The sequence below is a fragment of the Myotis lucifugus genome, unplaced genomic scaffold (genome assembly GCF_000147115.1).
Source record: "Myotis lucifugus unplaced genomic scaffold, Myoluc2.0 scaffold_139, whole genome shotgun sequence".
Lineage (NCBI taxonomy): Eukaryota > Metazoa > Chordata > Mammalia > Chiroptera > Vespertilionidae > Myotis > Myotis lucifugus.
Window position 1 is genome coordinate 1,480,595 of NW_005871187.1, and position 12,172 is coordinate 1,492,766.

The following is a 12,172-nucleotide window of genomic DNA, read 5'->3' on the forward strand; positions in this document are numbered from 1 at the left end:
ATCATATTTTTTTCGGCGAGGTATGTCTCCTGCGAGCTGGTGTTGTTGGGTGCCGTCCCCCGCGCACCGAGCCACCCCCGTCGGTGAACGGAAGGGGGTTAGCACTGGAAGGGTTTGGGGGCCGAGGGAATTTCCTGCTCCCGCCGCGGCCCGAGAGCTCTCCACCTGGGTGTCGCTGCGCCCATGCGCCGCCAGTGCGACACCCTGAGCGGACCCGCGCCTCCGCCCACCCCCGGCGCCTGCGCCCGCCTCGCCCCCAGGGCGGCCTGAGTCCCCCCGCGTCCGCGCGCCACGGGAGCCCGGCGCCGACGGCGGGGCGCGCGGGGCCCGCTTCCTCTGCGCAGTCCCCTCGCGTCCCGGCGCGGCCCCCGCGATCGCGCGTCGCAGCGCCGGCCACGGTCTCCGCCCGCCCGCACCCCCGCTCGCGCCCTGACTGCCGGCCCCGACGGGACCCCGGCGGCCGCGGGCAGCGCCGGTGCCATGGGGCTGCCGACGCTGGAGTTCAGCGATTCCTACTTGGACAGCCCGGACTTCAGGGAGCGCCTGCAGTGTCACGAGATCGAGCTGGAGCGAACCAACAAGTTCATCAAGGAGCTGATTAAGGACGGCTCCCTGCTCATCGGGGCGCTGCGGAGTGAGTAGCGCGGGCGGTGCAGGGCGGAGGGGGCCAGGGGGTCCGGGCTGACCGCGCGGGGTGCGGGTCGGAGGAGTGGGAAGGAGGAGACGGAGCTTCTTTTGTTTGAATGGGTTTGGGGGACAAAAGCTGAAGAGCTCCCCTGCTGGTGGCCAACAAAGTTTGTTCGGAGGTGTTCTCCACTCCCAGGCTACAGAGAAGGGTCGGTTCTCACCTGGACGCTGGAATGAATCCTGAGTGAAGTTGTACAAAAGCCATCAAAAGCCATTTTTTTTTCTTTTCTTTCTTTTTTTTTCTTTTTTTGTATAACGTCCTTGGAAAAAATATTGGGGACTGTTGGTCTTTTTTTTTTTTTTTTAATTTGAACACTTTAACAATAATCCTTAAGGAAGGATTCAAGAGTTTGTCTTAAGGCCGAGGAGAGCTCATTTATTTAGTGGTACTCAAAGAATATGATTAATTTCCTATGTATCTGTCAGTGGCTCTTCACTGGACACAACCATTGAGTTGGCTTTTAAAAAATACGCATTTGTAGTTTGTGGCGATCCTGGCGTGAACACACCTACTGCGCGGCCAGTCCTGTAAGAGTGAGATGAAGGAAGGCAGCATGGACCAGTGGATTTTATCTCATTATAAAGTTATTGTGCATCTTAATGTGGGGTTTGCATTGTAGATCCGGAGTTGGCGGAGTGACTGAGGAGGAGTGACTGAGGACGCGAGTGCAGTGGCTCAAGGCCAGTCAGAGCTTCTGATCCTCCATAGGAAGTAAAGCAAGCCCTCAGGGGCTCCGGCCACCTCCTGTCCCACACGCTGGAACCGGATCTGCACTTTTAATGACTAGGGCTTTAGGAAAAGAAAAGTCCAGAGTGTTTTTAAAATAGATAATCGAATGAATCAATAATAAGGCTGAATGGTTACCTTTCCCAGGACATATTTACATCTTAATAGAGGCTTCTGAATGCCTTAGCCACTGAACAGAAATACTGGTATCTCTGGCCTCTGATGGCTGGTGAAGTATTTTCATAAAGTGGGGAGGCCTTTGGGTGACCTAGCAATCCTTAGGACAAATGCAGGGGAAGCATCATTGTATATGTCAAGTACAAGGTCAGCAACAACATGGGGGAGGTATATGTGTGCCGGAAAAAGGCATCATTAGTATCTGATCTGTATTGTGAAGCATGTGTTAATAATCCCAAGGATGGAGTTTAGCAAAATGTATTGAAATTAGCCTGCCCCGGGGTGGCTCAGTGGTTGAGCGTTGACCTATGAACCATAGGGTCACAGTTCGATTCCCGGTCAGGGCACATGCCAGGGGTTGCAGGCTCCATCCCCAGTGGGGGGCATGCAGGAGGCAGCTGATCAATGACTCTCATTATTGATGTTTCTATCTCTCGCTCTCTCTCTGAAATCAATAAAAATATATTTTTAAAATTTATTGAAATCACTGTGCTTCCAAATGCTAGAACATTTTCTTATCACTTACGTTACTTACCTGGGTAAAAGAAATATGTTTTATGCCCACATTCATTCAATTTCTGAAGTTGAGGCTACTGCTGATAACAGTATTTACTGCTTTGTGAAAACTATAACTTATCTGTGTTCTTCCCATCCCGTGTATAAACAAATGTGAGCTCTTCTTCCTTTGGGTTTGCAAATCCTGCCTGAGTTCTTGGGACTAGCCTCTTTGCCTCTTCGAGAGCGTGATGCCTCTTCAAAAAGTTTCCCAACTTCAGCGTGCTAAATGCTGGGCCAACTCTTGCTGGAGGTGCCAAATGGTCTACAAATGGCATTTCTCTTCACTGCTGGAGATCAGTTTTAGTGTTTCAAAAGTTGAAAATACTTACATAACTGTGATAACTACTTATTTTACTAGTAACATGGTGTGCTTTCTTATGATTTTTGAATCTAGCCTTGCAGAAATCAGCTGATTTCCGTTCTTACAGATCTTCCCTTCCTAAGTGTAGAAATCTTGAGCGCAGGTTTCATGAACGTTTAGACCCTGCCTTGTTACTTTGGCCTTATGCACTTAAATATACAACCTGCTGTCTTTCTAGGATTCTTACGTTTGTGATGAGAGTGCGTTACAGTCATGTGCTATACAACAGCATGTCAGTCAGCAGCGATGGGGCCTTAGATTACAATGGAGCTGAAAAATTCCTATGGTTAGTGACGTAGGCGCTGTCCCAAAGTTGTGGTGCGGCGCATTCCTTACGTGTTTGTGGTGATACTGGTGCGAACAAGCCTACTGCGCTGCTGGTCCTTTAAAAGTATAGCACGTACAATTATGTACAGTACGTAGTACTTGATAATAAACGACTGTATTACTAGTTTATGTATTTACTGCACAATGGTTTTTATCCAATTTCAGACTATACGCTTTCTACTTACATGAAAGTTTGCTGTGAGATAGCATGCCGTGTCACACCAGCAGCAGCCTCGCGTACCTCCTGTTTATTCTATCTCTTGAGTGCACATTTTCTCTTGTACTTGATTTAATCTCATGTTGCTTTATCAATGTAGTGTAGCTTAAGAGTGCAGTGTTTATAAAGTCTGTGGTCGTGTACAGTAATGTCCCCGGCCTTCACATTCACTTACCACTCACTGACCCACCCAGAGGGATTTTCAGTCCTGCACGCTCCATTCATGGTAAGTGCCCTTTCTATACATGTGCGCCATATTTTATCTTTTTTAAAATCCTCACCCAAGGATATGTTTTTATTGATTTTAGAGAGAGAGGAAGGGAGAGAGAGAGAGAGAAACATTGATGCCAGAGAGAAATATCAGTGCCACAGAGAAACATCAATTAGCTGCCTCCTGCACTTGCCCTGACGGGATGGAACCCGAAACCTGGGTATGTACCCTGACCAGGAATCAAACGCATGACCCTTTGGTTCATGGACAATGCTCCAACCAACTGAGCCACACTGGCCAGGGCCCATATTTTATCTTTTATACCATATTTTTACTGTACATTTTCTATGTTTAGATATGTTTAGATAAACAAATATAGTGTTAAAATTGCCTACAGCATTTAATACAGCAACATGCTGTACAGGTTTGTAGCCCTAGAAGCAACTGGCTATATTATATAGCCTAGGTGTGTAGTAGGCTATACCAGCTAGGTTTGTATGAGTACAAGTGCTCACACAATCCTCCTATCTAATTAAGAGGTAATATGCAAATTGACCATCATGCTGTCACAAGATGGCAGCACCCATAGTGGGGGCGGGGCCAGCTGCTCCGTGTGCCTACCTCTGGAATCCCCTCAGCCCCACCAGGGGCCTCGGGTCCTCCTGAGCCCTCCCCACCCACTGACTGACAGCTCGCCCAGGCTCCTCCAATGAGCTGCCCATCCCTCTCTTCTTCCCTCCCCTGAAGCTGAAGCCTGACTGTGGTGTCGAACAAATTGGGAGTTATAACTCGTGTCGTTGAGAGTATCCTCCATTCCTCAGCCAGGGCCGGCCTCTCTGCACGCCTAGGGCCTCGGGTCCTCCTGCATCCCCCACTGACTGAGGCTCAGGCAAAGCAAGGCTGGCCGAGGCTCAGGCAAGCCTCGGATGCTGGCTGCCCAGCTGCCCAGGGCTGGCCTGAGGCACAGGCAAGTCTCGGATGGTGGATGGTGGCTGCCCAGGCGCAGGCAAGCCTCTGGCTGGCCGAGGCTGGTACTTCTGGCAGTGGCAACAGCAGAGGTGTGATGGGGGTGTTGCCTTCCCCTGATTGCCAGGTCACCTCCCGCCCCTGAGGGCTCCCGGATTGTGAGAGGGGGCAGGCCGGGCTGAGGGACCCCTGCTCCAGTGCATGAATTTTCATGCACTGGGCCTCTAGCTTATAATAATAAAAGCATAATATGCTAATTAGACTGGATGTCCTTCTGGATGACCTTCTGGATGAAGCCAGGTCTGCAAGGGAAGCCCGGGTCCTGGGTGCCAGGGGAAGAAAGGTCTACTCTTGCACGAATTTTGTGCATCAGGCCTTTAGTAATGAAATAAAAATCTAATGATGCATTTCTCAGAATATTTCTCTGTCGTTAAGCAAAGCATGGCTGCAATTTAACATTTGATTATTACTTCTCTCGTTGTGAAAGGAAACGATTTTATTCCTTGGTAATAGAATTCCCAGCATCAGCTGCCAAATAGGAAAGATTTGAAGCAGAGCAACCCTTGAAGTCACATGATGGCACTGGGTTTTTCCCACCAAGCCACCTTCTGTCCCTTGGGGAGGATGCTCTGAGACTGGGCTGCAGCTGCTAAATGCCTGCTGTCTGAAGTTGCTAGGACAGTGAAGCCTGCTTAGTGCTGTCTTAGGTTCAGGAGGGAGCCCTCCTTCCTTCCAGCCTGCCCCTTCTGACTGTTTTTTCCTTTCTGTCTCAGAAAGCCTTCCCCTTCTCTATCTTGAAACGAAGTTTTTCCTTCTCTATGCCTACTGTTTCAGTAGTGTTTCCATTATCCTTTTCAGGTTTTTTTTTTTTTAGCACCTTGCTGTTATTTTCATTAACAGTTAATGGTTTCTTACTATAACTTTCCTGTATAATCAGTACATTTCTAGGCATCTTCTATTATTTTCATCTTAGATAATAACTTTTCTGGTGAGAATGTTGGCATGCACTTTTGATTAATTCATGCATGACTGTTCCAGTAGGAGTTATATATGCTCCTTGATCTCTGATTCATGATGTAGGTGTCTCTGGTGGAGTATTTGGAAGGATCCTTATAAATGAAGACCTTAAGAAGATGATTTCAATTTCAAATATATCTAAGATACTTGACGTTTTTTAAGTGAATGATTGCATTTCATATTCACATCTGCTCTTGAGAAAATGGATGACAGTTTATTAAGTGAATTGATGTAGACCTGAGTTTAAGTTCTGGTGCTGTCAAATGCTGTGTGATATTTAGTAAGTACCTTACCTTCTCTGGGTCCTACCTCTTCTGTGAAATGAGGGAACATCTATAAAAATCTTATCACTAAGATTATTTGTTTGTTTTATTACAAGCCACATGACCATTTGGTGAGTGATATTTGAGAATATTTGATACTGGTGAATTGGGTTTTAGTTCATACTATATAACTCAAAATCTCCACCCTTTTCCTCAAATATTATTCCACAAACTTTGTTCTTTAACAGGTACTAGTCTTTTTTTAAAAAATATATTTTTATTGATTTTAGAGAGGAAGGGAGAGGGAGAGAGATAGAAACATCTCATCAATGATGAGAGAGAATAATTGATCGGCTGCCTCCTGCATGCCCCACAGTGGGGGCTGAGCTTGCAACCTGGACATGTGCCCTGACTGGGAATCAAACCGTGACCCAGGCACCTGGTTCATAGGTCAGTGCTCAACCACTGAGTCATGCCAGCTCGGCAACAGGTGCTAGTCTTAAAATTTGAGTTGTGAAATCATAGGCTAGTTTTCTTTATTCATTTTCTCCTTTCGTGTTTCAAAGAAACATTTCCAAATGGCTTTCTCATATATTTCCCACTTTACTTTTTTTTATACTTTTGAATTCAAAGTAGAGCTTTGATATTGCAAAAATACAAAAATAGACACTCTCCCTCATCCCTCCGCACCCCCTCCCCCCAAAAAAAAGGAGAGAGAGAGAGAGAGAGAGAGAGAGAGAGAGAAAGAATATGACAGAAATAGAATTGTACTCATTGGAATTGAATTGCTTGGGTGGGGAGGATGTATCAACATTCTTTACTCCACCCTATCCTACATCTGGGCCATCTCTCCTTTCTTATCAGTCTCTTTCCTCTAATTGCCTTAGGTGGAATCAGCCAGCCTTTTCCTCTGCCTTTAGGATACTGTTTCTCAATCTTGTATGTCTGTGCTTCTTTTAAAGGAAAAAAAAAGTTAGTGGGTTCTAATATAGATTAAATTACTTATTATGATAATTAAATAAATATACACAATATGAAATTATAATTCTTATGCATGTTCATACAATCTTATTCAAAGCAAATGACTTTACAAATTAAATGTAAATGATACTGTGAAATCAATAAAAAACTTTTCAACTACATTTAATTAATCTAATGGATGACGTTTTGCTGAAACAAAATTTCTTGTCATGTAGATACTGCTGATAATATCTTGTGTGTCGATGATTCATTTTCTCGCTGTTTTTACTGCCTGAAACTGTAGTTCTTTAAAATCTTCTTGCCCTAATAATGATGGCCTTCTCTCTATCACAAACTTTATTTATTGGTCATACTGTCTCTGTTCTTAAAACCTAGTTGCTGGTGCTAGTGATCCATGACACATAACAAGATCACCTAATTTGAGTGGTAGAAGTTGGTTGTTTATAAGTTGATGTAGAATATGCAGTTAATTGATACACCAGTAAGAGGTAAGCACACCGTTTCTTAAGGGTGTCTGCCCTTAGTGTCCACAGACCTCAGTTTAAAGTACTCTGCTATGTTCCCTTGTAATCTGGGGGTTAAATAGTTGTTTATAGTAAAAGAAGACCCTAAATGTAAAGGCTACATTGAAATATCTTAAAAAAGGGTGAGGTAGATACCCCTGCCTTCCATTTGCTGTGTTTCACAAACTCACCTTTAGCCTGGTATCACGTGTTTTTTTTTTCACTCTAAGCTGGTCTCTGTTTTGTGTGTATGTTTGAGGCCCTCTTTGCTACCAGTTTTTGGTAGTACAGTGAAGGGGTTAAATAAAAGGTAAGAAAAAACACAAGTTTAAGAAATTTGAAAGACTTTTTTTAATTAAATATATTTTTATTGGTTTCAGAAAGGAAGGGAGAGGGAGAGAGAGATAGAAGCATCAATGATGAGAGAGAATCATTGATTGGCTGCCTCCTGCACGCCCCCTACTGGGATGAAGCCTGCAACCTGGGCATGTGCACTCAGGACTCTTCAGTCCGTGGGCCGATGCTCTATCCACTGTGCCAAACTAGCTGGGACGTTTAAAAATTTCTATAGTTATTGTGTTATTTACTGGGTCATCCTTCAACTTTCAGTGAGAAGTGCTATTGTTTTAGGCTAGTTTTGGTATTTAAATTTGCACCTTGGTTTTATTTAGCTTAAGTGGAACTCGCGGATTCTTGTTTACCCTGTAAGAACTATGGCAGCTTATTCCACCAGGACCCTTTCGCCTGTTTAGCTGGCCAACCTACTCACAGGTGTGGATGTGGAGTTACTGCATCCATTCATTTGGTTCTTACAGTCATGAGAATTTGAGTTAAGTGAGCAGAAGTTACTGTAGTCTTCCAATGAACTGTAGTTAATTTTAGGAACTGCTAGATTAGGAATGTGGTACTTTAACGGTTCTGCTTCAGAGACACGGACAAGTTAAAGCAGTTATACTCGTGCTAACTTTTAACATGGGAGCCTTGGCGCTCATCAAAGTGGAGTTAAATAGAGCTGGCTGAGTGCTTCCCTCTACCCCTCTTCTGATTCTCTACAGAAGCTTAGTAGGTGCCCTTTAACAGTATGTATCTTTATTTCCATTGGATTTCCTTTTTCAGAAGGTAGTCATTGAGGGGCTGTCCTGTTGGGTGGCCAGGGAATGGGTTGCTGGGAGAACAGAAAATGTTTCCCACTTCGTGGAGAGGAATGGCTCACCGAGAACCACCTTTTACATCCCTCCTATGAGTTAAGATCAAGGTTCTCTGAAAGTGCAAAAACTCAGGTAACGGCTAAACTTTTAAGTCAGTGAAAAGCTGCTTTAACAAATATCCTTTCAATAAGAAATCTGCCCAGCATCTAATTTCTTAGAATGAAATAACTCTGTTGTTGCATAAGTATTATTACTCATGATTACATAAGAAAAACGATAATAAAGCTAATGTTCAGTGTTGCTTTGATGTCAAGTGCAATTTTATTCCCGTAGTGTGTGCCTAGAGAGGAGCAACTCTTCTCTAGATTCATAAAGAGAGAGATTAGATTAAACGTTTAGAGTGTTAAGCCACATTCAGTAAATACTATGCAGCAATCAGATGTTTCCTGTGGACAGATGAGACGGGGTGAAGGGAAGGGGGTTATTTAGTCTTGAATCCCTTTCATGAATATTGTTTCTTGCCAGAGTTGATGGCCACCTGTTCTGGCCCCAGCCGCTCTGGACGGCAATTTCCACTCATTTCAGCTTCTAGGCAGGTGCCAGCCTCCCCAATTCCACTTGCCACCCACCAGTTTCAGCTTGCAGCTCTGCCCGACTTCCATTCCCCTCCAACCGGCCGAACATCTGCCCAGCATCTAATTTCCTGATAGTGTATCCTCAGTGGATCTGGCCTCATCAACCAAGGTCTTGCTACCTGCGTCTCGCTGACTTTCATCCTGAAAATTAAAACCAGTTGCTGAGCATCTGGCTCTTAGGTGCAGATGGAATCTGTGCTTCATCTTTGCAGCTGCCATATTCTGAGTGTAATGGCTGCGTTTTGTATGAATGTAGCAACTTCCATAATAACAGTCCTCAGAGCAAAGGAAAAGGGGCAGGATGCTAACAGGACAAGTCAATAGCTATGTAGTTATTTTATTTTATTTTATTTTTTATTTTTTTTTATTTTTCGCTATAAGTGGCAATTTGGATCCTTCCCTGTGGGATTGCCTCTAACGGGAATATTTTGGTTATTCAGTATACACCATTGGTCATATCTACAGTATTCTGATTTTATTATCAAGAATGCAGTTGTAATGCTGAAGAAAGTGTTATGGCAAAACACACATGTACAACACTCTGTAAAAAATGTGATTTGCTTAAAAAAAAAAGTGAATTGTGGAACAGTAAGGTACTTTTGAGTAGCTAACAGTTTCCATATTTTCCAACCTTTTTCCTTTGTTGCAGAAGCATGTAAGCATACAAGAAGAAAAAATAAGACCTAATTTTTCTAGGGGTTTGAATTTTTCATTTGAGAGTAATTTGTCTAACTGTAATTTTTACATGGTGGGAAAAGGTAGGATAGACTAATAATTAACTCTTGGTAGATTATTTTATATTAATATAGATTTTTTATTTTTTTGGCCATGCCTACTCTTTTTTATTTAAAAAAATATTTTTTATTGTTGACAGTAATATAGACATCCCCCAATTTTCTCCCCCCTCCCCCCCTCCTCCTAGCTGCTGCCCCACCCCAGGCCTTCACCACACGATTGTCCGTGTCCATTGGTTATGCATATATTTATGTGAGTTCTTTGGTTAATCTCTTCCTGTCTCTCCCCTCCTCCCCTCTGAGATATAGCAGTCTATTTCATGCCTCCATGTCTCTGGACCTATATTGATTGTCAGTTTATTATGTTCATTAGAGTTCACTTATAAGTGAGATCATGTGATATTTCTCTTTCTCCGATTGGCTTATTTCACTCAGCATAATACTCTCCAGGTTGCTCCATGCTGTTGAAATGATAGGAAATCCTTTTTTATAGCTGTAGTACATTGTGAAAAATGTACTACAGCTTTTTTATCCACTTTTCTACTGATGGGCACTTGGGCTATTTTCAGATCTTAGCTATTGTAAAGTGTGCTGCTATAAACATAGGGGTGCATATATTCTTTCTGATTGGTGTTTTGGGTTTCCTAGGATATATTCCTAGAACTGGTATTGCGGGGTCAAGTGACAGTTCCATTGAAATTATTTTTTAAAAATAAATTCCATACTATTTTACATAGTGGCTGCACCAATCTGCATTACCACCAACAGATTTTTAAATTTTTAGATTCTATGATAAAAGTCTCCATTCCTGATGGTATTTTAAAAGTGCCAAACCATGACTTTTCTTACGTTGTTGGTTAATCTGATTAGGATGATTATTGGTGTAATGGAGAGGTATTTTGTGAGGGGCAGAGACAGGGGTGGGCAAACTTTTTGACTCGAGGGCCACAATGGGTTCTTAAACTGGACCGGAGGGCCGGAACAAAAGCATGGATGGAGTGTTTGTGTGAACTAATATAAATTCAAAGTAAACATCATTACATAAAAGGGTACGGTCTTTTTTTTTTTTAGTTTTATTCATTTCAATCCGGCGCGGACCGTAGTTTGCCCATGGCTGGGCAAAGACCATCCTGGCATAGTTGTCAATGTCAGATGGAATGAAAAAAAAACACAAAAAACTGGGAAAAATGCACCATGTACATGACTTTGCCACATGAATAGCACTCTCCCAAACCTTGGCTTTACTCTGGGAAAAAAGTGGGTAGACACAAAATGACCCCTTTCATTGGGAAGGCAGACACATTTCTCAATAGTGGAATTTCTATGATATTTCCTCACACAATTCTGAAAAAGCAGTACTGCTTGTGAGCTTATGAAAGACAAGCCAAATAGTATTCCCTTGTGTGTCAACATCTACTGGAGCTTACCCAGCTCCATTCTCCCTTCAGTTCACCGGAGAAGGGATGATTTCATTTAGAGCACTGGTCTGTGTTCCTGTGTGGAGGGGAGTGATAAGCGGCCAAGAGAAATGAGGGCCCTGCATAGTGTGTTATCATTTCGCAAATGGAAGCTGTGTAAATTGATTTTACTTTGCCATGGTGAGAATTTCCTCTTTTTCATTTATGTAATTTTCTTATTCCTTAAAATGTCTGAATGAAAGATTCGCCCCCTCCCCGCCTCCACACACACACACACAGCCTGCACTTCAAATAAAAGGAGTGTTGGTGCTGGTGGGGGAGATTAAGAAGCAGAAGCAAATTAAAATTACTTGAGAAGACAATTTAAGTATTACCGTTTTGGAACTTCTACTAGACTTTGTGTGCCTTCTGTGAAAAAAGTTATCATGTGACACTGGAGAATCAAAGGAATAAAAGAATAAAAGATTAGCTTGCCAACTGTTTTAAAAGTTGGTGGAAAATGTGAGGGGCAGTGAAAAATTGTCAACGTAAGAGACAATAGGGGTGACATTTTAAGGGGCACACTATTTGGAGAAGGCGTGGGAAAGCTGTGTACTCATGAAAAAATGATGTCAACGTAGGAGGCAATAGGCAGGGACGTTAACGGCTTATACTGACTGCTTGTCAACCCTGGTTTTCCTTAAGTAACCATTTCTAACACTATTATTACTTCCTCTGGATCCCAGCTCCATGATTGTCCCTTTTTCTCAGTATGTGATGCTCTTGAATTCCCCTTCCATTTTCAGTCATTTCCTCTGCCCTCTGAAATGGTGGTGCTGTGCAAGGATTCCTTCTTCGCCCTCTTACTGTTCGCTTTCCTTGTGTGATAACATCTGCTCCCAGCTTCCAGCCCTGACCTCATTCTGCTGAGCTCCGTGTCTGATCTTCACCTGTCTGCTACCTAGCGCCCCCTGACGGGCTCAGGCACCCTGTGTCCGACGCTGTGTGTCAAAATGAAGTGCTTCCTCTCCTCCAGCGTGTTCTCTTTGTGTTCTCATCCACCTGGTCATCTCAGAAACATCTGAGTCCTTCTAACTCTTCCCATCTCTCCAGGGTTTTTTTCTTTCTGTGTTGAGAGAGAGAGAGAGAGAGAGAGAGAGAGAGAGAGAGAGAGAGAGAGATTTGTTGTTCCACTTATTTATGCGTTGGTTGATTCTTGTATGTACCTTGATGGGGGATTGAACCCACAACCTTAGGCGTATC

General features: G+C 43.5%; 1 protein-coding gene across 7 annotated transcripts in view; it reads left to right on the top strand.

Annotated features, from left to right (window-relative positions):
- The first annotated feature begins 199 nt into the window (after nt 1-199).
- ARHGAP42 (Rho GTPase activating protein 42) overlaps nt 200-12,172 on the top strand; it is a 248,584-nt gene continuing 236,611 nt past the window's right edge. For 5 of the 7 annotated variants that reach the window (XM_006094660.3, XM_023758836.1, XM_023758839.1 and 2 more), the window contains exon 1: nt 201-634. In XM_006094660.3, the coding sequence (XP_006094722.1) occupies nt 481-634 (154 nt within the window). In that variant the 5' untranslated portion in view covers nt 201-480. Of the gene's footprint in view, nt 635-12,172 lie in introns of all 7 variants that reach the window. The other 2 variants (XM_023758838.1, XM_023758841.1) reach the window with 2 other exon arrangements.